The sequence below is a fragment of the Ornithodoros turicata genome, chromosome 5, assembly GCF_037126465.1.
Source record: "Ornithodoros turicata isolate Travis chromosome 5, ASM3712646v1, whole genome shotgun sequence".
Classification (NCBI taxonomy): domain Eukaryota; kingdom Metazoa; phylum Arthropoda; class Arachnida; order Ixodida; family Argasidae; genus Ornithodoros; species Ornithodoros turicata.
The window spans coordinates 55,079,061-55,105,930 of NC_088205.1; the positions used below are offsets into that span (position 1 = coordinate 55,079,061).

General features: G+C 44.9%; 2 protein-coding genes across 4 annotated transcripts in view; one reads left to right on the top strand and one right to left on the bottom strand.

The window, feature by feature from the left end:
- Positions 1-26,870, top strand: part of LOC135394478 (fat-like cadherin-related tumor suppressor homolog) — a 637,639-nt gene that overhangs the window by 296,767 nt on the left and 314,002 nt on the right. The gene's annotated exons all lie outside the window — the stretch shown is intronic.
- LOC135395868 (transcription factor Adf-1-like) lies at positions 15,607-17,028 on the bottom strand. Its single transcript, XM_064626956.1, has 3 exons — positions 16,830-17,028; positions 16,605-16,770; positions 15,607-15,661 (listed from the first exon to the last, which is right to left on the bottom strand). The coding sequence occupies exons 1-3, from the start codon at positions 17,026-17,028 to the stop codon at positions 15,607-15,609; spliced, it is 420 nt and encodes a 139-aa protein (XP_064483026.1).

Below are 26,870 nucleotides of genomic sequence, written 5' to 3' on the forward strand. Positions count from 1 at the left end.
GAACATGAGTGCGCTGGAATTCCGCATTCGTGAACTGTCGCTCACACAGAACTGTTGTTCGTGCGTTAGCGTGCTGGAAAGTGTGTTCTTCGCAGCAGAAGATTCCTCGTCCAGAGATTAATCGGAGTCACATTCGTCCTCAGCAGTAGCTCACCGTGCCGTGAACATGGACTGCTTTGTGAAATTTCCATGTATCAGGGAGAAGCACTTGTGTAAGCCGAAACAAGCGCTGTTTTTTTCGTCGTGCAGGTGTTCATGTGTGAAATGCAAACAGACGGATACTACGGATGGATACTACGGTTTTTGCTGCCGAGAGGTAGAGAACGCGTGTGAAAAGCAGACAGACGATTGCATCAGAACTAACGAATATTTCGAAATACTGTGCCTTGACACCGAAGTACTGCAAGTGTCTTTTACATACATCCGAGAAACCGAAGTGCATGGCAACGTACACGGCAGCGCCGTGTGGTCTTTACGCGCTACTTGAACGGCAAACTGGACGGAAAACCCTTATTTCTGCAGGAAATTCCGTTATACCACCTGTCGGCCATTCACAAGGATATGGGGTGCTCCGAGAAAATGCAATAGAAAATACTCCACTGGATCTCGATCTGCGTCATGCATGCTATTAGGGATGCTTTCCCATCAGTGCGCTGACCTGTAGAAATGTTGTCAGCATATTTTCATTTCTTGCTTGCTGCAAGTTTTTCTCATTGCTTTTTCTTTGCTGTCACAGCATATTATAATTACTAGTTTGTTCCTGGAGGGTTAAGTAACCTGTCGGCATAGATGTATTTGTAGGTTATACTCGTGTCTCACTTGTATATGTGAGGAGTAAGTAAGACAATTTTCATCAGTGTCATTCAGCTGAACTGTGTTCATAACCTTTTAGTATACTTCTTAGTGACCACGTTTCCAAATGTCAACTAACCAAGATTGGGATTTAACACTTAATTAACTCTGTTTTGCTAAACGGAGTACTTGTAGCTGATTCATTATCACGTCGCCAACTAACATTTGTAAAGAAGGAGTTGAGGGCTGACTTCAACTATTATTAACCCTTGATCTGGGTTCAAAGTTAACCATGCACCATTGGTGTGCATAGTACTCCAAAATGGCTAAATAATTTATGGCATAAGTTCTCTGTTGCTGTAATTGAGATGTACTTTTGTAAAGTACTTTTGACAGCCCTGCAAATTGAAACTGGCTTCAGTGTACACTACAAATGCATCGTAACATTTAATTGAAATATAATATAAGAGCAGAAACAACATTTTCTCACAATTCAAACTATATCTTTCCTTTTATTGTCATGGGATTTAGGAAATAGAGTAAGACTTCCTGCCCTCTGATGTTTCGACGTACTTGATCGAGTTGTAAAACCTGCAACAAAATAAACAAGAGAAGTATAAACAGTTTCATCTTTCCTTTTTGAATTTAACAAGCTAGTTATATTTTACCATTTGTTCACTTTTGTATTCTCTGTTGATGAAAACATTACAGGAAAAATGATGCAGCAGGTCAAACAATGACCTGTCATCTTGATGAAGATCAGAACATTTCTTCAGGCATGCTAAGTGAGACAATAGAAATGTACAATGAAGGTTGTACAAAAACAGCAAATCTCTGTCGACTAAAACTTTATATATGTGGATGTTACCACATGGTGTAGTTTCCATCCAAACGTAGGACTAGGCAAGGTTGTTTGGTAGGTTATTTTGATGTTGATGTGCTATACCGTTAGAGCACATCAATATAGATGAGGGGCAAACACAGTAGACAGCGTAATGGCTGCTAACTCAAGTGAAGATTTATTCAACAGAACAAGAAACCGAAAGCAGGAGTAGAGAAAGGCAGTGCCCATGCAGTGTATGGTGAACCATATTAATCTCTGAGAAGGTAGGATCGGAAGAGCAATAAAGAGAAATGACAGTTGCGTCCGAGATAGGGGAACTCTGCAAATTTAGGACCAATATGATGTGGTAACCTTGCATGGCTCACTGCAGCTCTGACACACGTTGAACAATTCCAGTAGTTCTGGCTTCAAAGACAATGAACGTTTGCTGTTGCACTGAGTATTCAAGTGTAGAGGATGCATCTCTAGAAAATTAATTAGCGTTCCTTAGTCATAAAGTCATAACTCCATCTCAACAGGAAGTGTTCTCGTACCCTTCAAACAAGCTAGTAGTTCTCATCGGTTTCTTCTCCTCTTGTTGACGTCATACTAATGTTCTGCACCTGTCCAAAGACTCAAAAAAATGTCACAAAGTCTGCAACACGTAACAAATCTAGTGCTTCCTTTCTGTGGACTTTGCATACCTGCTTTCAGCTATTTCTGTCATGTCAACTTGAGTGCCTGGATCACACATACGAAGCAGCCTTGCGCCACTTCAACACTGGAAGGCCCCTAAAATTAAATTTGTTGATGTTGACAATGTTGAGTACGGGACAAGTAGGATAACATAAGTTAAATGGAATACGTCGTCGCTATATTATAATTTATACATGTGTGACGCCTGTACATACCTAAGACGTTGTGTTGAACTCGTCGCCTCGGTGAAGCAAAATCACTGGGTACTGAGCATCAGGGTGCTTCGGACGTCTTCGCAATTCGCCTTCTACGGCATCTTCGTAGTCATCGGTAGCAAAATGAGCTCAACACATACCACACGACTGCTACATCTAATAACCGAGTGTTTTGAACCACATTCGTTTTCGCGCACTCTCCTGTTGAATCTTGTGGTAGAAATGCCTGCCGCCGATGGTGAACGAACATGATTTTTGCATCCCCGAACACCAAAACTACACCAGGCATATGTAGGTCTCTCGAATAATTGACACAACAACCACGAACATGTCATTCATTTCTCTTCGCGCGACCAACACGACCGCCAACGATGTAAACAATAAACGCGATAACACAGGCGGCCTTGCAGATGGCGCGGCGGATCGTAGCTCGTAGCGGCGAAGTAGCTGAATGCTTTATTAACGTAAAAGCTATGGAAGTGAGCGTCATTTTTAAAATAGTGTTTATCTGTAAGATAATGTGCGTCAGCTTTGTTCTCTACAAAATTAACTCTGACGTGGTAAGGGTTGACCAATCCCTGGGAGCCCTGTACCTGAAACCCAAGTTGCTCTTTTTCGCCGTTCGCTAGCAGCACCGTCCATGTTCCGGCAATCTTCAAAATATTTATACGTAAAAAATATGCCGAATTGAGAAGTAATGCTTTCTGTGTCTTATCAAACAACGATGTTGTGCACGACAGTGGGCAAAAATACGGGGGTTATTTTTCACTTTTCGGTCCCTTTAAACCATATAACGCACGTTTAGACATCTTTAAATCTTCGTTTTTTTTTTTTTTTTTCAAGCGCTATTGACCTCTAGAACGGTCTTCCTCCATTCACTCACCGATACTGACGATGTACAAAAGTTTACTGAGGCACTTTCCGATGCGATTGTATAGAAGCCCCCCTCCAATTTCTTGTGGATTAGTTTTCTTACTGCCACCTGTTAATAGTGTTGGTTACCTGGGCCACTCCTGTCATGTCTCCCCCCTGTAACAGCCCTTACTAGGGCTAACAGTACTGGAAATAAATAAAATAAATAAATAAATAAAATATGCAGACTGCGCCATTATGGATACTGTATTCAGGTGCCTGAGAGTGTTTCAAAACAGTTGGCCTCTACACAGCATACTCGTACGCTGAAGGAAAATTACATTCACGACGCGAAACACAAATATTCGAAAGCCCCATAGTAACAAATAATTCTGTCCCATAGTATATCGATATTGTTGCAGAGCGAGATGGATACAGTAGAGCGTTGGTTTCTAACAGGACCATTACGACACAGGAAGGATCTCGTGTCGTGTTTGGCAAAGTTGTCTTGTTTATTTTGCATCTAATGGACCTGTATAAACGTGCTCTACATGTTTCCTGTTATAGTTTCTATTTTTTCATTGCCCTTTCGATGGAGAACGGTGATAACGTGCTCTCTCTGGCGACGTGCGCACGGCCGCGTGTGTGCCGCAGAAAAATATACGTATATATAATAATAATAATATATATATATCCACATATATATATTTCTTGAGTTTAACAAAAAGTACTTTTCTGATGTTTTGTGCATATATTATGAAGGTGTTCCTCTACAGTTCTGTGTAAGCACACTTTTCTACCTTGATATCGGCGCGGCAAATTTACCCCTCAAATAAGCGCTTTTATGCGATTTTCTCGACTTAACCGAGTTTTTTCGGCAACCAAATTTTTTGAGAGAGCAACGATATTTTTTGTTGGAATGTAGGTCCGGTCAGCTCTTCACCTGCAGGATTCAGTTTTTATAGAAAGCGTGGTAATTTTTATTAAAAATGTCAAATTTTGGTTTTAAAAAAATCAAAGGAGTATGGAAATGATCGGAAGAAAATATGACGAGCGAAGTAGAAATTACGATTCTGAGCCCTGTGATACACATTCGCACAAAAAGTTTGAGCGTAGTTTGAATCTCGCAGCAGAAATGCCCCCTGTCTCGGCTGCCAGCCGGTGACGTCATGTGGCCGCGCCGTCTTTTTCTTCCTTTGTTTCGATTTGTCCGGCGTCGGGGCGCCAGCAAGCCGAGCGAGCAGGAAGCGTTGTTGTTCATCGGACGTCGTGGAAAGGACAGGTAATGAACTGAACATTCTACAGGCGACACGTCTGCTCTTCTTGACAAAACTTTTTATGGAGTTGGAGCCTAAGCCCGCCAGCTTCGATTTCGCCACACGAATGTCCCGGGGACTTGTAAGTGATGCTGCTAAGTGTGAACAAACATTCGGATTGAAATATAGTGTTTCTGCTTATTTACAAATGCATAGTCATGAAGACGCGGCGCAGTGACCAGTGTTTTCATTTCAAGAGGTCGTCGACCATGATGACTTCTCCGTGTTGTGGTCAACACTATGGGCTCTAAACCGCATGGAGACTGGCATCTCCGAGGCGAAAGAGCGGATCGATGAATGCATAGCTATCTAACATTGCGCTTACCATATCTTACTGGTACCAGGAGCGCAATATCTCCACAAACACAACAACATGGATATACCAAAGTAAAGTCAGTAGAGTTCATCTGCTCGCGGTCTGTGGAAACCCCAAAACGCATTGCCAAATAAGTGTTTTCTTTTTTTTGAATGGTCATATGCAACGTACAACAGTGGCACATGGAATAAATCTCCAACTGACAGGAATGTATTTAGTCGTATCATATATATATACTGCGCACACAGGCACAATACTTTCACTAAGTAACGACACCTCAGCACAATCGGAAGAGAAACCACAACTACGCACGATCTACCTGAACCCGGTCCGTCAACACGGAGGCCTATAGCCACACCTTTTACACCGCCTGCAGTCTTGTTTTATGCAAAACGTTCGAGACAAATCATGTAAGAACGCAAGTGAATGTCAAACGCAAATAAATAGCAACACCGTCTCAGTCGGTATGTCGCCACGATTTCGGAGCTAGCAGACGATTCTGGCGGGGAGCGGACGCTTCCTGCAGCCAATAAAGTGCTCGGCCACCTGACGTCACCACACGCCAGAACCGGCTCGGGGGAGACTGTCGCCCCGGAGCGCACACTTGCAAACTAATTTACTCAGGAAATTCGCGCTTTTCAAAGGAAATATTTTGTGTGGCAGTTTATGAAGGTAGTATGTTCATATCAAGCTGGTGAAAAATATATGTTCCAAATGATTTCCATGCTCATTTAACGCTGTTTTCCGACATGCCAGACACACATCACATCAACATTTTTTTTTTCTTTTTCCAAACATCAATCAATCTATTTTGCGTTAATAGAGCACCACAAAGGACGAGTACCAAATAATGAGTAGTAAATCAATTGAGAAATACAGGAAAACGTTCTGTTATTCACTTTCATCCCTTTTAAGATTATATTTTTGCTTGTGCATATTGACTTTAGCGTAATTACATCAACCATCGATAGAATGTTCCATCGGTGCCTCATTGCGTGAACTAATAGGGACTACGCTTCGTCGCGCAGTTCGCTGCCCAGGCGAATATCGGCAGCCTCCTCCTTCCTCTGTCTGTGCCCACCCAATAAATCATTCGGAATTTATTGCAGCTCCACTAAAGTCTGAGGAATTTTAAATCGATATTCTGTTCTCAACATCACGGAACTTCTGACGAACTCTTGGAGACTGGTCGATTATGGTAGGCTCTATAAGAACCGGGAGCAGAGCCTTCAGTGTAGAGTACTTTGCCAGAGTTTTATTCCTCCGTCTATTCTGACGGAAATATTTTCGATTTGAGACATCGCGTTCGGGGAAGATCTTGTGGAGCTAAATTGACTGGCTGCACACAGGCTGAGAATCAAGGGATGATTTTTGATGACCGAGTTTGTGCATGGTGAGCGTGCGTCGTCTTTGTCGGTCCGCGCTTTGAAAAGCACACGTTGAACATCATGTTTTTCTGTCTGCTTCTTCTTTTTTTCCTTTAGCAGAAAGTGCAGGGGAAGGTTAGCAATCGTGTGACACATTTTAATTCTGTCCTATGTTTGACACCTAAGATTTTCTCATGAAATGGCCATATGCAATTAATTGAGTGAGAAAATAAAATTGCGTTCGAGATGAATACATATCTTCTGTGGTACGAGGGAGGAGGCAATAATTCAGCCGAACGGCACATCTCTAAACTCACCAGTTCAGTTCGCTGGCAGGAGAAAGATGGCAAACGGGGCAATAAACTAGTTCTCCAGGTATCGGTTTCTCTCACACTCACAAAAACTAAAAAAAAGTCAATGACATCATGCTCTTCGTTGCGTATACCTTACACAGCTGTCCTACATATCCGTGGCTATGCCTTTAACGGAGCATGCAAGTCACCTCGAACATAGATTTTTATTATCACGTGGCATACACCTGTTTCTCTGGGCTAGGGGGCGCGAGTGAGCAGCAACGTCTAAAGTCCCTGAATTGGTCCTCCCCGATCCAGGTACTTTAGCAACGTCAGCGCCTCAAAATATGCAGCAATGCGCGCTAGTTTACGAGACGACCGCTTGAAACACCAAGCAGAACCCCCTGATTAAACTACGTACTCTTGGATCCGTGGCCGCTTGGGCCCGAAATGGCGCTGTGCAAACTTCGCTGCAACAGCCCTATGAACATACTACCATCAGGAACTGTCCCACAAAACATTTCCTTTGGGAAGCGCGGATTTCTTGAGTAACTTAGTATACAAGACTGCGCGCAGGGATGGCGACTCTCCCCAGCTCCTTCAGGCATGTTGTGACATTAGATCGTCGAGCACTTTTATTGGCGGCCGAGAATCGTCTGCTATACAGCCAGAGAGCAATACGACAGGGGACTGCTCTGTGCCAGACGCGAGACGGGCGACGCCAAACGGAACCGCAAAACAAAATTTAGAAGAAAAAAGAAGAAGGCGGGCGTCTCACTATTGGACGGAAGACGTGACATCAATAGACCGGCAGATGGGGGAAGGGGCTTTTCCGACCAGCAAGATTGAAAGCTCTCTCCCACGGCGGGATAGCGCGCTGCACTCGCACGTTTTGTGCGGATATGTATGCCAGGACTTGTAATCCTAATTTGCACTCCTCCCCGGACATATCTCTTTTTCCAGCCCTTCCGCGCTCCTTTAACAAAGAACACTCTGTGGAGAGGGTGTTCTCCTGTAAAGCGTGACTGTCGCGGAAAAAAGTCCCTTATATATATTTTTTTCTTTCGATAACGATACCCCCCTCCCCCCCCCCAAAACAAAAAAAAAAAAAAACCTTGATATTGGGCCGGCAGACAGGTAGGTGATAACGTCACTGCCACGGTTGCGATCTCTGGTCCCTGCTTCATGTCTTCCCCACAGTGCCACTTCGCGCATTCAATTGAAATTACCGCGTATCTTCCACATTTGATCGACATTGATATCCTTCAGCTACCCTCAACATCACGTCGCTTGTGTAACATCCATAAAATATTCACCTTCGCTGAGGCCACTATCCTTGGACCAGTCTCAAATGATATACAATTTATCCCTCTATTAGCGCTAAGAATTTCATGTTGCTGGCTGCCATTGTACAGTAGTGTAAAAGTCTAAATACAGACATAGTAGGTGATGAATGAATGCTTACGTACGACAAATCTATAAATAAAAAATCTCGGCGCACGTCACTGGAACACCACATACAGCGTTTCCGGGCCGATAATCTATGATACCATACCAGCTGTTTAGTCTCGATTAATAAAATTTTACACACCGACTACTAATGAACGTATTTACCCAGACTGGTGTCCTTGGTTGAACGCCCCGTGAGAGATCTGCCGATAACAAACGTCAGTGTCGACAAGTGCGACACGTATCGGCAGCGTGTCAATTTCGAATCGGCATCCAAAGTTGCCATAGGACAATAATAGATACCATATTGAACCACAGAAATATTTTAATTCACATCTGACATTCTCACTCTACCAAGCTACTTCGCTATCTACGCTATACCGCTAAACGGTGGTCACAAAAAATAAATAATAGGAGTCAACGAACCAATCATTAAGAAAATACAGCAAATACCGGGAGTAATTCCAGACTAACACGCAAGACGAAATATGGGCAATTTCTGCAATGGGAAAGATGTCAAACTTTCAATATACCCCCGTATTGCGCTGGGAGGATTCCACTGTCTAGACTGACTTTAATCTCTTGGGAGCAATACAGACTCACATTGCGCACTTCGTGTGTACATAGCTCTACAAAGGGAATACTATGGCGAAGGTAGCTGGAAGTTTGAAAATAGCGCTTTCATTGTACAATACGTGTGTACATGCTGGGTTCCAATTGCCTTCGGGCCTGTTCGATACTGCCTTCTTGTTTCGTTCGAGACGTATTCGCTTGAAATGGAGCTATGCAAGGGCGAAAAGGGTTAATGTCGTTCCTTTTGTGTTGATGTCAACATAACAACATCTTTCATTTCGCAAAGAGAATTGGCGTACCTTAGTGCCCCTTTAGAGGAGGAGTGAAATGCTCCTCCATATTTTTTCGGTTTTGGCTGCGGCGTGTTGTGCGACAAAGTGCACGAGGTTTCGCGAAGGAATGCCGACAACAGCTCACTTGTAGAAACTGCGCGAGAGACCTTTCACCTGCACGGCGTCTAGAAACCCTCCACTCCTGCAAAGGGTGCATGAGTGAACGTGAGAACTCAACGTCACTTAGTGACGGTCGCCGTTCCGATGTGAGGACCAATCAGCCGACTCATTACGAAGGGATATATAGCAGCATGATTTTCGGCGTCCAATGTTTATTGGACGCCTCTGTGCATGCGGCATTGGACGGTCTGTGGATGTATTTTAGCCCGCCTGAGGCCGCATGCACTTATATTAGTCGCCCAGCAACGCTCTGCGCTCAAAGCTCTTCTGACCTTTCTGGACACCATCGGACTTCGATCATTATTGTGAAGGGGCTCGTTATTTTATTCCCCACATTCCCACCAGCAATGGGGTAGAGTATCGCCTGTGGCGATTAACCTCCCCACTCTCCAAAGCCAAAATAAAGTTGTTTGTTTGTTGGCGTCCAATGAGAGCTTATGGCTGCTCGTGGGTCTGCTGCCGTCACACTTGGAGATCGAGTCTGGCCGACGTGTCTGCTTACTCCGAGTCTTTTGTTTGTGTTCTCCCCATTCTGGACTGTGTTTTCCTCCGGTTTCCATTTTATTCTCGTACACGAGACATCGCAATAGCCCGATGTCTGGATTCCTCGGGGCCTCTTCGGGTGCAGCGCGCGAGTAACCTTTTGCCTATAAACACGGGACCTGAAAGACGAGACCTGCGGGGGAGACTTGCTCTCGGTCTCTGAACTCTCACAATTCTCGCCTTCCGCTCTCACTTTGCTTTCGGTTTTCGACCTGTGCACATCTTATGTAATTTCAGTCCGTGTGATAAAGCATCGCTTTTTACCTCTCTCTTTTTAACCATTGGAGGAGGTTTAACTGGCTGACAAGTCTCTTTATTCGCTACCTACGGAGTATTTTGATGAGATCAGCATAGTTTGATTACTCCGTCACAATACTCCGGGCAGCGAAAATATTATGCATGGTGACTCCTGATAGGCTCCTTTGATGAAATGAATCTGGGAGCATTTGAGAGATTTCGCAGTAGTTTAATAAAAATAGACGTTCAGAATTGCCAGAGCAGCTGGTTTGCAAAGCAGTATTCGGCGATGGATATTTTAACGCCCGTACTCGCTTCAGGAATTTTTTTTTTTTTGAAATAGCAATGTTTTCAGAAAGGATCGCCTTCCATTCTGCTATCTCACTTTGCCCGAAAGCTCTTAATTCGAGATATAATTAATTATTATTATCGGTAATTATTCATCAAGCAGCTGCATACTCTCATCGTGAGGATGTCAAACTGGTCAGCTTAAAAAAAAAGAAAGAAAATAAATTACAAAAACGGCATGTCGCACTCATATGTTTTTGATAGAAGGCATGTAAAGAACAAAAACAAGCACTTGGTCTCAGTATGTTGGAAACAATATTTTGAAATAGTACACTGTGGGACACGTGAACGACATCAATTTTGTATAGGACTGTAAAGGCACGAGATTTAGTCTCCTCTAGAAGCAAATGCGGTACTTTAGTAAAAGGGAGATATTAGAGGGCTACTGTAATATTCTAGTGATCCTACGATTAACCTTTCTGGTTAGCAAAACTAGTTGATTTTGTTGGCAGTTCAGAATGTATCCAGACGAATACTTTAAACGACATATTCCAAGCTACCGTTTCTTAACTGATGTTCCATTTCGAATGAGTGTGACTTGCGCTGTGTACATGGTGGTAGCCCACGTACCTGGTGTGAAGCAAAGAGGCACACGTAGGAGACAACAACAACAATTAAATTATGAATGATTGTGCCGTAGGGGACGATAACGCATTGTTTAATGCTTTCTGTTAACAATAGACGACTTCGGATAATCTCAGAGTGCTTAGCGCCGTTGTGAACTATGAGAACTTTCGGCCTATAGTCCACAACGTGTCAAGGACAGCGAAAACGAAACGTGAAGGACTATTCTCCCTTTCCTCATGCGAATAAGCCCAGAATGCACCGCGTGCGCAAGGAGCCCCGGAATTTCCTGAAATTGTCTGTTGTCTGAATGCGTGCACATATGGTCATGTTTGAGCATTTTCCCTACCCATAGTGATGGGATGTTTCTGTTGGTAATCTGGTGCCTGTAATGCGCGTGCTCTTACGATTACCGCTGCGATTACACACGGTCTTAACGACCACACACATACGACGATCGAAGCGGAAGCCTCAGGTGGAGAGTCGTCGACATTTCGTTCTTCGTAGAGACTGTTCTTCGATAGAGCAGCCTGTGTCTCACCTCACCTCTCGCATCGCCGGATTTTCCACTTTTCGACAGACGTACGGCGGCACTGATCAACAGAGCCTTGCCCAAATGCTAGTAGAAAAGGTCTACTGCTCTCGTGTGCCGCGTGAACTTTCTGTATAGCCTTACAATAGAAGGGGCAGTTCCAAAATTAATTTCTTCACCTAATCAGCCGCAGTCTCCTTCATTGCGTTTGTCATCCTCTCTGCAGAGGTCGCTTTTTTGGGTCGCAATATCTCACGATCACATAAATCTGATAATGCAAGCAGCAATCTGCGGTCTTGCGCGAAGGCCGATATGGTCTGTCACCATAAGCAAAACATTTGCGCCAGCGTGCGGTACTGGGACGGGTTCAGGCGAATGCTACGGGTTATCACGTACCACGACGTCACCCGAGGGGCCTTACACGAATCGCGCTCTTACGATCGCCATAATAGGGAGCGACCACGGACTCGATGCCAGCTACATCATATTAGCGCTACCCACAGGTCGAATACCTGTTAACAGTGAGGATGACAATAAAAACAAGCAAGTGGACAGGTAATTGTCGTCAGTACCTCTAGTTGTGTCGTCTCGTGTTCTGCCGCTTACAAGGCACGGGTTTCGCTCCTTTGCACTGTATTCTTATGTACTCTAACCAAATCATAACAGTCGAAGTATCAGATAAAAAGGCAGATTGCAGCTGGAAGACCCCCTGCCTGACTCCACGTGCGATAACCATAACAAGTGTCGGGTATAATGCGGTTGCGTTACGGCGGCCTGGCGGGACGAGGTGGGTGGCTTCGGTGTGTTTACGGTTTGCTCCGTTTTCTTTTCTTTCCTTTCGTGTACAACGCTTTGGATGTCTGTGCCACGTGATCTTTCTTCTTTCCCCTTGTGTCTTATGTAGTCCCACTGTTGAGCTCTCGCTGTCTTCTGTCTGAACATGTAGCTCAAGGTAAAACACAGGAACGTTTTTTCACCTCTCACTGAGGTTTATCTATCTGAAGAGTCAGTTTCTTAATCATTCTGATGAGGTCAGAATATCTCGTGTGTGCTGCGGCGTAGCCACCCACGGGCCAGGCCGGACTCGAGTTTGACATTATATATAGGCCCGGGCCCGTACTTTGCCGCTCGTAGATCAGCTCGAGCCTGTGTAACGTCAATGTTAGTTAGCCACCTTCAACTTTTACAGACCGCTACACTGGGCCGGGTTGGGCCAGGCATAGAGTCGTTGGGCCGGGCCTGCGCGGGAAAATCAAAGGAAGGTCGGGATCGGGCCGGACGTGGGCCTAAAGCATGGTTCACACTACTGCGTTTCAGTGCGTGCGGGCGCCTGCGTGCGTATGACTGCAACACAGGCAATGCGCAAAGTTGTTCACATACACGCGTGCGCCCTTGCGGTATTTCGCCCTGACGTCATCGCTCGCGCAAGTGAAGATGGCGGAAGGCATGGAGTCTGCAGTGCCTGCTGTGACAGAAACAGATGATAATTCGGATGTGGACGTAAATAGGAAGGCTGTTGAGTGTGTATTGGCATATATACAGAACGCTGAAAGTGTTGACTGGGCAGTTGTAGCCCAGTTCGCGTCGGCAGCAATGCTTCTCCGACAGCGCAACAGGAAGAGTCGGGTATGGGTGCGAGACCTCCTGTTGCCCAGAAACGAATTCGGTGAATTTCACCATTTGGTCCGGGACATGCGTTTGGGAGACGGTCAGGACTTCTTCGACTATTTCAGGATGTCCCGAGAGAGGTATTGGTTTCTACATTAGACGCCGTTTGAAGCAGTGAGCCTGATTCTACATGTCATTGCAGATTTGATCACCTTCTTTCACTCGTGGGTCCTCTCATTGAGAGACAAAATACATCTTTCCGCCAATCCATATCACCGGCAGAAAGACTTTGCATCACACTGAGGTAGGTGTCGGGTACCAGCAAGTGTGCGATCACTGTGTGGTTGTGCTGCACGTAAAAAACACGATTCCTTTTATGCAGAGTTTAGACGATCATTACTATACTTTCAATTTGAAGATACCTTGCACATGGATCATCCCAGCGTATATGCGCTATGAACTACCGGATTGGAAGCTCTACAGCAAGCGGAATTATCCGGGACACTTGCGAGGCCATTAGGCAAGCCCTTGAAACAATCTATCTCCCGGTAATTTCTTCCGTGTTCATTTCTTAAACCACCTGTATGTTTTCAATTTCTAACCACATTTACATTTTAGACCCCATCAAAGGATGCACTTGCCAAGATTGCTGATGACTACTGGAAACTGTGGAATTTCCCAAACTGCATGGGGGCACTGGATGGTAAACATGTAGTGATCCAGGCCCCTCCTAAATGTGGTTCTTTATATTACAACTATAAGGGAACACATAGCATTGTGCTTTTGGCCACTTGCGATGCAAACTACAAATTCATCATGATTGATGTGGGAGAGTGCGGGTCAAGGAGTGATGGGGGCATTTTTCGGAATAGTGATATGCACGAAATGCTACAAAAAGAGACGAACTTGCCAGAACCGAAGAACCTCCCAAATACATCTGCCCAAATGCCTTATGTAATTATTGGGGATGAAGCGTTTCCATTGATGAATAGTTTAATGCGGCCATATCCAGGAAGACAACTGCCACTTTCATGCAAAGTGTTTAACTATCGGCTGTCTAGAGCAAGAAGAACCATTGAAAACGCATTTGGTATTCTGTCCAGCCGGTGGAGGATATACCGCCAACCTATTAATGCTTCACTTGAGACTGTGAATGCAATTGTTCACGCCACTGTGTGCCTGCACAACTATCTCAGTATGAGTGACCGAGCACAGGGACACCATGCATATTGTCCTCCAGGATATTCCGATTATGAAGATGTATCGGGCAATGTGCACCCAGGCCAATGGAGACAGAGTGTTTCTGACAATGAAGCATTAAGAGACATTCCAAGAACAGGATCCAACATGCATGCCAGGTCTGCAAAGGAACTTCGCGATAAACTTGCAGAGTACTTTTGTTCCACAGCTGGAGAGCTATCATGGCAATATTCTGTTGTGCTGAGAGGTTCCCAGCGCAAGTGATCAGTGAGGTATGCTCATTATTTTTGAAGAAAGTGACATGAACAGAATAAATTATTTTACTCGTTGAACCGCATACTGAACAGTACTTCTTGCATGCGCATTTGTGCTATCATCCTTTGCTTCAAATCGAAGGATTTGAGTATTTCCCTCATGCTGAGCAGAAACATGGTGACGTCGTCTTCGGCATCGAGGTGGGGCCTTGTGCATCTTGCTCCATTCTGCATGTTTTGCGTGGCGCAGTTTAAAATCTGCACAAGGCTGTGGTCCTCAGCAGTTTTCCGTCTTTTGGGGGTCGGCCTATCCAGAGGAGGTGTCGGCGTTTCATTGCAGGCTTCCTGGCTTCGGAGGAGGGCAAATGTCGGTGAAGGGGAAAACGGGCTGTCAGCACTTTCCTGAAAATCACATACACTTTATATAAGGATTGATGTCAGGTGAAATAGTTCCACGGTATAGAAAGACAATGAAATACATAGCATGTGATTAATAATGCATGTAGTGTCTTGATTTCTCAAACAGCAAGCACAGAATGAAAATGTTAAGGGGTAGTGTAAAGCTACGAACATGAGTAGATGTCTGAGTGGTGCTCCTGTTTTCCTCTCCATCCGTCATGCCCTGCTTCTCACCTTCAATGCAGGAAAGTAATAACGCTGGAACGACCATTACAGCAGTTGAGATAATATGCTCCTCACAAAACAAAATCCAAACACTTGGAAAACAAACTGCAGCACATAAGAAAGCATATACTTACAGGACACCTCCTCTGTAGCAAAAAGAGGGTCTCTGGAAAGCCCACTCTCACATTCGTCTTGCGACAAACTGGGAGCTGCGCTGTTAGCAGCTGACGTGGCAGCAATCCTTGCAGGGGCTGGAAGCTTTTTGGTTCTGAAAGAGAAATCAAGCATTTCAAGTAACTACGTTTCATGGAATGCACTGTCCTGCATGTAGGGCTACCCATATGTTGACAGTTTGTTAATACTGTTTGTTGTTGACGTTTCGACAGTGTCACTGTCTTCGTCAGGACAAAAGATGCCTAGGTGGTTACACATTACTTAAATAGGTTTGGTGCATGACGTCATAATCAGTACGGGCATGCCACAGGCGTTTGTCGGTGAATCAGATTCGGGAATATTCCAGAAAGTCAAGTCCGGGTAGTGATGTCATTCGCCTTAGATCGCCTTTGGGGAAAATTCCTGGGCAGGGTGAGCGCTGCTTCGAACTTTGCTGAAAAAAAAAAGAAGAAAAGAAACGAAAAGGAAGAAAGTGTAGCTCATCTAGGCGGCCCGGTCTCTAGCTCTCTCTCCTGGTGTCACCTAGATGAGCTACACTTTCTTCCTTTTCGTTTCTTTTTTTTTTCCAGCAAAGTTCGAAGCAGCGCTCACCCTGCCCAAGAATTTTCCCCAAAGCGGACAGTGACCTAAGGCGAATGACATCACCACCCGGACATGACTTTCTGGAATATTCCCGAATCTGACTCACTGACAAACGCCTGTGGCGTGCCCATACTGATTATGACGTCATGCACCAAACCTATTTAAGTAATGTGTAACCACCTACGCAGCTTTTGTCCTGACGAAGACAGTGCATAGTCGAAACGTCAACCCGTTGCCCAATTTACTTTTTAACGTCTCCCTATGTAATAAACTAGTGTTTGTAACTTCCCTAAAATATGTTTCCGCATGTTTTTTGCAACTTATATATATATATATATATATATATATATATATATATATATATCAGACGACTGCGAAGTTGAATAAAAGTAAAATAATAAGACGAGGACGACAGATTACAGGAAAGTTAACAAACACTATTTAATGGGTAATCTAACACAAAGATAATAATATGCTATGAAACGTCGACCGTCCTTTTAAACGTTTGATAGCATATTACAATCTTTGCGTTAGATTACCCATTAAATACACTAGTTTTTGTTAACTTTCCTGTAACCTGTCGTCCTCGTCTTGTTATTGTACATATATATATATATATAACAACGCTGACTGGTTTTTCTTTGTTACGTGGCGTTCAGATGGGCCAAGCCGTAACCAAGAAAAACAAATCGGCGTTGTTTTGCAGTCGCTCACACTGCATTGCGAAACCACGCCGGTCAGGGAAATATGTGAGAAATACCATTGAAAACAACCCGGCGACACTATTTGCGTACCTGCGTGGTCGTATGAACTCTTTTAAGAAGTCCAGAGTGGTGAAGAGCGGCCAGTTGGACTTGTACACCCCCGCCGCAGACATGCCGCTTCGTTTCTCTTCACTGGCCCTCAGTTCACGGGCGTACCGATCTCGAATGCCCCGCCAGGTCTTCTGACAATCGCATGCTGCAAGTAAAAGCAGTTATAGTATGCAATAACTGCCATACAAACATGTAGCTTCTCACCTGTCATCGAGACTTCACGTCCGATTGCAGCCCATGTATTTTCCCGCTTCAAAGCGTCTTTGTAATCCGCACGCGAATTATCGTAGAGCCAGGGCCTCTTCTCTACCTCAATACATATCATTTCGTGCTTCGTGAGTGTCGTGTCAAGCGAATTTTTTTGCACGGAGACCATGTTTGCCGCGGTATGGTGAGACGCCATCTTGAACAATTCACGAAAATCAGCAAGCACAGTGCGCATGCGGGGATCGCGGTTTCTGATTGGTTGTCGGCTTGCGTGTTGCTGCGTGCGCTGGAGAAAGTTGAGCTCAGGCGAACTCCTTGCGCTCTGTTGCGGGAGATGTCGCACGCAGCTGTTGCCATGGTAACGAACGCCCGCGCCCGCACGCACGCATTGAAACGCAGCAGTGTGAACCCTGCTTAAGAATGGGACGTGCTGTGCTCTAGCGGTCACGGGGGACGAGTAGATAACGATAATTCGTGGCGTTACGTCACAAGACAACTAAGTATGCTCATGAGCTGCGCCAAAGGGGTCGGTCTGTGGATGTATTTTAGCCCGCCTGAGGGCGCCGAAAGCTCTGCACGCGGCCGGCCCCACTATCCTCCTGTCACCTCGTGCTTAAAGATGGGTCACCAGCGGGTGCCACCACCTCTGTCCAGTTGGTGTCTAGCAGCAGCACAGCTCTCTCATAACGGGTTCCCTACAAAATCCGTGCTCCCAAAATAGTCATTCGGACTCGTGTTTGCCCACAATCCTATTATCCCTTCACAAAGGCGAAGGTCAAATGTTTTCATGAGGGATGAATGTTTGCCTGGTTTTTTTCGAGATCCATGCAATGCTAAGGACCAAAGTACTTCACAGTGAGTCAGCATAATGCCAAGCACCACCAGTGTAAAAAATAAATTGACGTCATCAGCAACGTTAACGTCACTTTCTTCTCTCTTGTCTGTGTTTTCTACTTTTCTGCGGGAAGAAAAAAAGAAAAAAAGAGAACGTTATGTTGACATGGCGAGTTTAGAACTTCAATTCGTGATAAATTTCCTGTGGTGTGCTTTTTCAATTCATTATTCCTTTTTGTTTTTTGATGACATGGAAAGGATGTCCAACAAATGACATCCAAGGAGGGCCACGAATAGGTAAGAACACAAGCAACGCAGGCATCAGAAAGCCAAGGAACGATGAATGTAAAGAAAATAGGGACGTGTACAGCGCGTTTCAAGTAGGACACAGAGTACCCAGGGTACGCTCCTTTATTCTAAAGGAGCGGACCCTGCCGCGAACTCTCCTGTGAAGGTCATTTGGTATTTGCCTGCGACAGCTGTCGGGGAAGGCTGGAACTTACAAACCATGGTTACCAACTTATGCGGTGAATCTCGCTTGCCACTACTCATCGGTTTCGGTTTCGCTGGGCGTTGGGGGGGGGGGGGGTAGCTTCCAGGCATTCCAGGTTCCCTTGATACACTCCGATTACGGTGAAAATTTCAGGATTTGTTCAGTGCATAATTGTCTCTCTTCAGTGCGGATTCTGCTTTCAGACAAGCGATAGAACAATGCGAAATGACGAGTTGAAATATCCAATTGTTCAGCTTTGCTAAGGAGCGTTTATAAATTACCTACGCCAAATATCATTAATACGGGGCTGTGGCGCACTTTGTGTATCCCAGGACACCACGCTGCAAAAAACTACATAGCGCTATCTACTTATGTCTTCGCGTAAAAGCGTGACAAAGAGGAGCAAAAAAAAAATGAAAATATGGTATGTTCCTCGCTTTATAGTAGAACAGCTAAGCGATGTATAAACAAAAGAGCGTTGTAGCGCATTTGTATGAAAAAAAAATGCTTTCCTACGATACCAATACCTCCAACGTCAGAGAAATAGGAGCGGCGCAATCTCTTGGCAAGACATGGCAGTTTTCGCAAGGGGAGTAGGACCGAAGCCTTAACGTCCCTTGCGAAAGACGGCGTGCCTAAGCAACTTGTATACTGCCACCAAGTTGCTGACGTCCTCGGCCGGGTTCGAACCCGCAACCTTGGGATCAGTAGACAAAGTAGAGCATCTATTCTACGCGGCGCGTGTTTTGCAGAGGGTCTTTAGATCACATTTTAATTTTACTATATGTTAGGAATGTTTTAATGTAAGGATATTTTTTACTTATTGTTCTATCGGTTCTGTACTGCATAAGCTTTATACTTGAAGTGTCTGTGTAGCGAATCGATGACTATGTCGACTTTGGGGTATTTTTGTTAGGTGTAGAAGAAAAACATGGAGATGCTGGCTCCTACGGAGCATGAGTATTTTTCCGATTGGTCGCTCATTTATCAAATTTTTTTCAACATGAGTTCATATATCGCCTCGCTGGTAACCAGTGGCAGCCATTCGTCTAGCTAATGACACGAAGAACCGCCACTTGAGGAAAACTTCTGGTTCGTTTCCTGGTCCTAAAAGAGCCCAAAACTCAGTGAGATGGAAAGAAAGAAATGAAGTAAGGAGGAACACAAACGTTTGCGTTACACGATCGATGAAGAACAGACGACGTCTCGTACTTGGAGTCGGTTTTCACTGACGCTACACAAATAATCTCCCTTTTTAGAATCCCTATACGTAACGGTGGTTGTGCGGAGCAAAATATGAGCGTGAAGAGGGACAGTGTGTAACGAAAACACGTTCATGCGGTTTTAGATTGCGTTTATAGTTACCGGGGACTACACTGTGGTTGGTTGACAGCAACTTCAGACACGACTTTCAAACGTTTCATTTCAGAAGATGTAATACTCACTTACAGAGATGGCGAGGAATGTATTACATCGCGGCAATTAGTGATGCTAATGCGATATGTATCGCAGATGAGTAATCAGTAATGCAGTGCGCAATACAATTGCGCACTACTTGTCAAGGAAAATCCTCAAGCTGCTCCTTCCCAGCCATCTTTGTCACTGACCAGGTCATCAAGAAACCAGCGGCATGGCCGAGCCGGTTTAGGACGTACCGTACGCTCGTTGGTGGTGGCCAAGGTTGTGCTGAAGACTGAGAGGTGGTGGGTTCGAATCCGACCACCGGCTGTGCTGTCTGAGGTTTTCCTTGGGTTGTCCGATGACTTTCCAGACGAATGTCGGCACAGTTCCTCCTGACGTAGGCCCAGGACGCATACTAACCCCCTGTCCCCCCACTCCTTCCTGCTATCCTCTCTCCATCTGTCCACATCTGTACGCCGCTCATAGCCGCAGTTGCTTCGCGGCGCTAACACCGAACAAAAATAAAAAAGTTCACCAAGGAAGGAGGACAGAGCTCAAGTCTATAGTTTTTGATAGTGTTGCGGGTAACTCATTACAAGTAACTCGTTAGTATAACTAAGCTCCTTTTTTCGGGAATTTTTATCTTAACTCGTTGCTTTTGCGCTCCATTAGCTTCTTGAGGAACTCGTTGCTTTTTTAGATAACTTTGGCAAACTAAGTTGAGGGAAGTTTCAAGTTTCTTTTATTCAATTATGGTCTACAAATCTCGCAAACTGCGTCCTCCCTCTGTAATTACACGATAGCCACGTGCGAGGCAGTCGCACGTGCATGGAGGGTCTGACTCAGATTAATTCAGATAAGCCGCTGATTAATTCAGATACTGATGCCACAATAGGTGGTCCAAGACATTTTTCACTAGTTTTGATACGTCAAAATCATACGGGTCTTCGATGTAATGAAAGAAGCCGTACCTTGATGTGCTTCCTCAAGTTGACATTTGGTGATTTTAGTTACGTAATAAAATCGTTCAACGGAGCACAAAGCAAGTATCGATTTCATGAGTTGTCCTCTACAGTCCTGCTGTCATTACAAATACACTGCTCGTTGAACGGCACCTGAGTCTCCTAATGTACGGCCAATTACGGAAAGTTCGGGAACTAAAAAGCATATATTAGGTAACTTTATTTATTATTAGCTTTATTAGTAACGAGTAACTTTAAAGTAACTCGTTACTTTTGCAAGTACCTTCGGAACCTCAAGATAATTTTCATTAGCTGTAACTTCGTTAGTAACTCAGTTACATTTTTTTGACAAACTGGTAACGAGCTCCTTTGGTAGATTAGCTTCCTCATCGCTTGTCTTTGAATAGTAACTTATTCTGCACTGCAATTAATTTTATCTTCGATAGCTCATTTCAATTACGTATACTGCTGTCATTATCCCACGAGATCAATCATTTACGCGGAGCGATTCCGCATAAACTATGATGACGGCCACCGGTGACGTGTAACGTCTAATCGTAAAATCTAACGTAAAAATCTAACCACTTCTGTTTACAAATACGCGCTTCAAATACCACGGAGGACTGTGTCAGAAACTTCTGGGTAAATGTTATGCCAAAGTGCTTGATTACTAATGTCATTACTTGATGAACCTAAAGGCATTAGTAACGTAACATTACTAAGTAAATTACTGTGCATGAGAAAGTCACGCCATGAACAACAAGAGATAAATTAATGATGATGAATGAGGAAATTCGCCACATGAGGTGTGGTCCACTACCCCAAGGCACAATGGAGGATGAGATGTGTCCTGATGATGCGATGATGAACGACGCTGAATCGGGGTCGATCACATGATAAAGGAACATGCTTTCGAGAAACTTTCGAGAACTGCATTGCAACGTGTATTCGAATGTGTATTAGACATGTAAGGAATAATGCTAATGCATTCCAAAATAGAAGTGATATCCCAGCCTCAGCCTGCTTATTGGGGTAGTTGGTGACGTTTTCTTGCCGGGCGATCCGCCTTCCGATATGACGCCATGTTGTTCGGGGTGATCGTATATCCTCGGCCAAGATCATAGGCAACAGAACCGAGAGGGGATTCCTTGCAAGCGTCGAAGGAGTCCCACAGGAGAAACTCTCAGACAGCACAGCCGACGGGCGGGATTCGACCCCTGGTCGCCTCCTGGTCGCCTCCTGGTCACGGTGACGCTGAATTTGAGGCCGCTTTACTTCGCTTGATGGAACGTGGTAAATATTAACTTTTGTAAGATAGTCACGTACGCTGTTTCCCGGCATGAAACACCAATGTGCAAATTATGTTGTGCTTGCATAAATGAACGCTCCGTGGAATGGTCTTTCTACAGCGGGTCGCTGTCTTGTTTTTCTTAAATAGTGCTTGATGAATGTGCTTCGTCTTTATGTGCTCGTCGTTGGTGACCGGTTTGTTTGGGTCCACATATTTTTGTAATGGAATATAAATTCGCGTTAATTTGATCGAGCTAAAAATGGTGTTAACACCACTCGACCACGTGGTACCCTTTACTGCATTCGAGGTATGCTAAATAAAGTAAACGATGACACTATGAGTTTAATAAATGAGCATTTGTTTTTGTTTGTTTGTTTCTTTGTTTTTTTAAAGGTCCTAGTTCTCGGTAAACCGTCTAGTTATCTGCGTGGGATCATGAAGATCGTTGTGCTCCTTAGTCATTTCATCAATTTCCTGAGACTTGTCGCGCCTTAGGTGACAATGCGTCGTCATCGCAACATTCAGTGAAACTCAGTTCCTTCATCTCTTTACACATCATGTTGAATGCTTGATGCGACAGCTGCTACTTACATACATCTTACATCTTACTAAAAGGATGACTAACAAGGCACAAAAGATGTCACGTACAAAAAGGGAACAAAAGGAAGAGAGTTGGATTACATTGGGGACCCAGGGGAAAACAATTACCAACTTTACTTTGGTGATGGTGATTTGAGTGTTTCGATACTCTACAGTCTACACTATTGCTCGTGACAGATTGGTTGATGAGCCTCACAGTGAAAACCGAACGTTCTGAACATATATTGTCCAAAAACGTTTGTAGTGTTTTTAGGGCTGAGCGTTGGTGCGCTGGATTTGACCATGGAGCAAATAATTTTGTTATAGTCAGAGGGCGAGAGCGTAGCGGATTTCGAGACACTGTACGTGTGGTGCTGAGAGGTTGGGAGGGGGGGGATGACGAAGGATGTGTTCATGATTTTCCTGATCACCGCGGTGACGGCATCTTGTAGAGTCAACTTCTCGCAAAGAGGTAACGCCAGTGAGCTACCGTCGAGTCGCATCCGATGAACATACTGACAAGAGGTATTCATCGTCGGGGTCAACAGCACTAACTCATCACCTTCGTTAAGAGCGTAGCAGAGCTCTCGTCTTTTCAGACGAGAGTTCGTTTTTAGACGTGAACTGTGAGAGTTTTAGAGATGGTTTTGATTGGCTGGTCCCGCAGTGAGCGGGCTCACACCTCCATATTTTTTCTTCTGCCAACGTCTTCGTCATCAGGTATTTCAAGGTATCCACAAAGCGAGCTTTGATCCACTCTTGTAAGCATAGATGCGGAAGGAATGTTAGTTGCCCATTCGCGGGTAGCCAGGGGTGTCATTTAGGGTCACGTCGTCGAACGACGTCACCTCTCAACAGTGCAATGCTCATTTGTCTGCTTGACAAAAGCGCTGCTTCTGCGGCGCTGTCAGCGAATCATTCGCCATATGGGTATTACTGCTTACCCCTGGTGTTGGGTACATCTCTCTGTCAAACGAGAAGAGATTGCCCCATACTCCATTTGCTGAAGCTTCTCTTTTACCACTGCAACTATGATTTTTCATTGAAATTCGTACCACCTGTCTTATAGTATATGTCTACACACATTCACCGATTTCAGGTTAAAGCCACACGTATAACATACAGTTGGTGTACATGGCGCATGCAACAACTAAGAGCCCTGTAAACAACGAGGATTAGTCGAGGCATGCTATACAAACATGAACGACACAAACACGTAAGCCTCCACGCCGAGAAAGTTGATTTCATTGATTAAGAGCCCTGGCCCCATAGGAGCTCTTCTTATAATGTTTCCACAGCAAGTATGATGGATGAAGTTGTCGTCTTCCGCATTAAAGCATTTACAGTGTGTATCTACAAAATGCTCTGGATGTTAGGTGGCTAAGTATTGCCCACTTGGAAAGTTGGGCACTTGGGAAACTGATCCATTACGGCCACCCCATCTGGGATGATTGAAGGCACGTACCTTACGTGGGATTATTTACAGACTGAAATAACTCTGTGAGGCTGCGTTGCTTCTTGCTTCCTTCGGCTTTCTTTATGTCGACATAGCCATAGCTATGGAGGCTATGGGAGTGCGCAAATGGAGGTATGTGAGTTCTTTACTTTCGCGATGACGGTGACTGCAGAGCATGCTGTGGACTGCTTACGGTATATTGAAAACAGACACGCATGTACACACGCACACAGTGTTTGCATTAGGTAATGTCCGCAGTAGAGTGCACATCGGCTGTTGAAAACGGGTGTTGTAGTGCATCGGAAATGCACAACCTATGGGACTCGAACTCACACAGGTTGTGCATTTCGTGCAACAGCCGATGTGCGCTGTACTGCGGACATTCTCCAATGCAAACGCTGTGTGCGCATGTGCATGCGTGTCTGTTTTCAATCTACCGTGAGCAGTGCACAGCATGCTCTGCAGTCACCAGCATCGCGAAAGTAAACAACACCGGTGCCAACAACAGCACGCAACCACACGCCTTCAGATTTCAGATAAGAGATGTAGATTAGGGCTCTGTACGGGCCGACTGTTCCGGGCTCGACTCGACCCGGGTGCATCGAAAAATGGCCCGGCCCGCACCTTCCTGTTTTGATGCGGCTCGGCCCAGTTACTCGGCGAATTTAGCACGGACTAGAATTTCCAGCCGTGACTTACGCGTTTCTAGCGCTTATGAAGCAAATTTATAAGTAAATTTATGAGAAGATATGACAAGGTAACAAACATAAAAGAACTGGCGGTTTAACACCGCACCAGCACGAGACCAAATTAAGTCCAGAATGCACGCGGACAAGCACGTTAACGTTACACTATACAAGTATTTTTGTGGTGGTAGAGGATGCTGTCGACAAACTCCTTCTCCCAGTCCCTACCCCCTCACCAAGGTTTGCGAACGTGATTGTGAAAGATGTGAGGAGTCAGGAGCAATGTGAAGTGGCTTTGAGAAGGTTCTAGAGGGTCGAATCAGCATAATGAAGTACGTATACTTTGCTTGTTTTTGCAAATATATGCACAGGAATGACGCTGACACGTGATGACATGAACTAATAGTCCTCCACTGTGTGGAATTAGCTGCGTGACCCGGCTGAGCCAGACTCTCGGAAACATGTTTGTTGGCCCGGCCCGGCCCGCGGTACTGGTGTATTTTGTCGGCACGGGCTCGGTCCGGCCAGGACCATACACCCAACAAGAAGCCCGGCCCTGCCCGCGGGCCGGTACAGGGCTCTAATCTAGATACCAGTACATCCAGACTTGTACGCAACGCGTTCAAAGTAGTTGCGTTACTAGTAATCAATAATTTTCTCAGTAATTTTGCAAGTAATCTGATTACAATTTTGGGTAACCGGTTACCGAGTACCTTTCGACTAAGCTTAATTCATTCACGAAAGCAAAGCACAGTGTCCATCACGTCTATAGCTGTGGCTATGCCCGGCGTACAGATGTGGACAGGTGGAGAGGGGACAGCAGGAAGGACTGGGGGACGGGGGTTAGTATGCGTCCTCGGCCGAGTTCAGGGAGGATTGTTGCGACATGCCGCTATTACAACGTTATTACACTATTATTACAAAGCTGGAACACTATATACACAGCGTTTATAATTTTCTTACTTATTATTATTATCTTCTTATTATTACACAGTGTGTAATAGCGTTCCGCACATGCATTTTGAGTTCCAAGGGACACCTTAATCTCTTCTTACCGCAACCTGCTGTATGTGCAGTACGTCATGCTTCTGGGCCACCTGGAATATTCAATTTAGGATGTAGCGCGGCCGAACGCTTCTATTGCGAAGACCTCAAGGGTCAACGCCTTGGAAGGAGATGCACAGAGAGGTTGCACAGAAATCTGCGATTGCGAGATGCACAGAGAGGTTGCGATTGTGTTTCGTCTTCGATACTACCATGTCGGTTAGCTCTCCTGATTGATCGCCATGACTTGAGCTTTTCGTAAATGTTTAACGGAGAGAAAAGAAGAAAACGACTTGTTGTCTAAACAACAAATTTATTTAAATGCATAATGTGTTAACATAAGCAAAAGCTCCTGTGCTGTTCAAAGGCGACGAATTCCAATATTAGAAAGCGGTCAAGGTATGCTTGATTTCACGCATTGTAATTAGCCATATGACTTATTATTATAGAAAGTAATTGTCAAAGGACGTGTTACTTGATTACAATTTTAGACGAGTAATTTGTAACGTTAAAAAATACTTTTGTCACCGCAGTAGTAGTAGCGGTTATCAGTTACTTTTTTTCGACTAACGTGTACAAACCTGAATTTATGCTAGCTCCTTCTCTTTTTCTTGTAGTGTTGCGAGAGCAATTGCGAGAGCACGTCTTGATTGAATGTCGGCTTGAATGAATCCCTTTTCCCGGCTCTAGCTTGAGCGCCAAAGTGCAACGAAAGGAGGTTACACTGACATGCCGTATGAGAGGGAGAGCGTTAGAATTCCAACCCTCTCCCCCTCGCATGGCGTGTCACTGTAACCTCCTACCATCGTACTTTGGCGCTCAAACAAGAAGCCGACAAAAGAGAGGCGGAGCAAAGGACTTATTTCCGCGGATTTTCAGCAATTTATTTCAGTTCATTTTCAGCAATAGACCTCTCCGTGTTTGTAAACAAATGACGTCATAGTGTTCGACAGCGCCACCAATTTGGTAGAGTTGAACTACTCTCAAATCTAGTGGGGGGGGGGGCGGTAAGCGAGATAGGGGACTAGGATGGTCCCTGAAAAGGACGCGACCTTTGGTCCTACTTTTCTTTCAATAGGAGGCAGGGAACAAATGCCCATTCGTAGAACCCAGCCCTCCCCTTCCGATTTGTTTCAGTTTCTGTCTGTCTACCAACGTCATGATGACGCTTCTCGGGTAGGGGTCTATTGTCGTTGGGTTACAGGTGCTATACTTACTAAAATGACCACGAAGAACCCATTTCCGCAAAAACGTGGGGTTGACTTTGGAAATTTTGGAGTTGAATTCAAGTA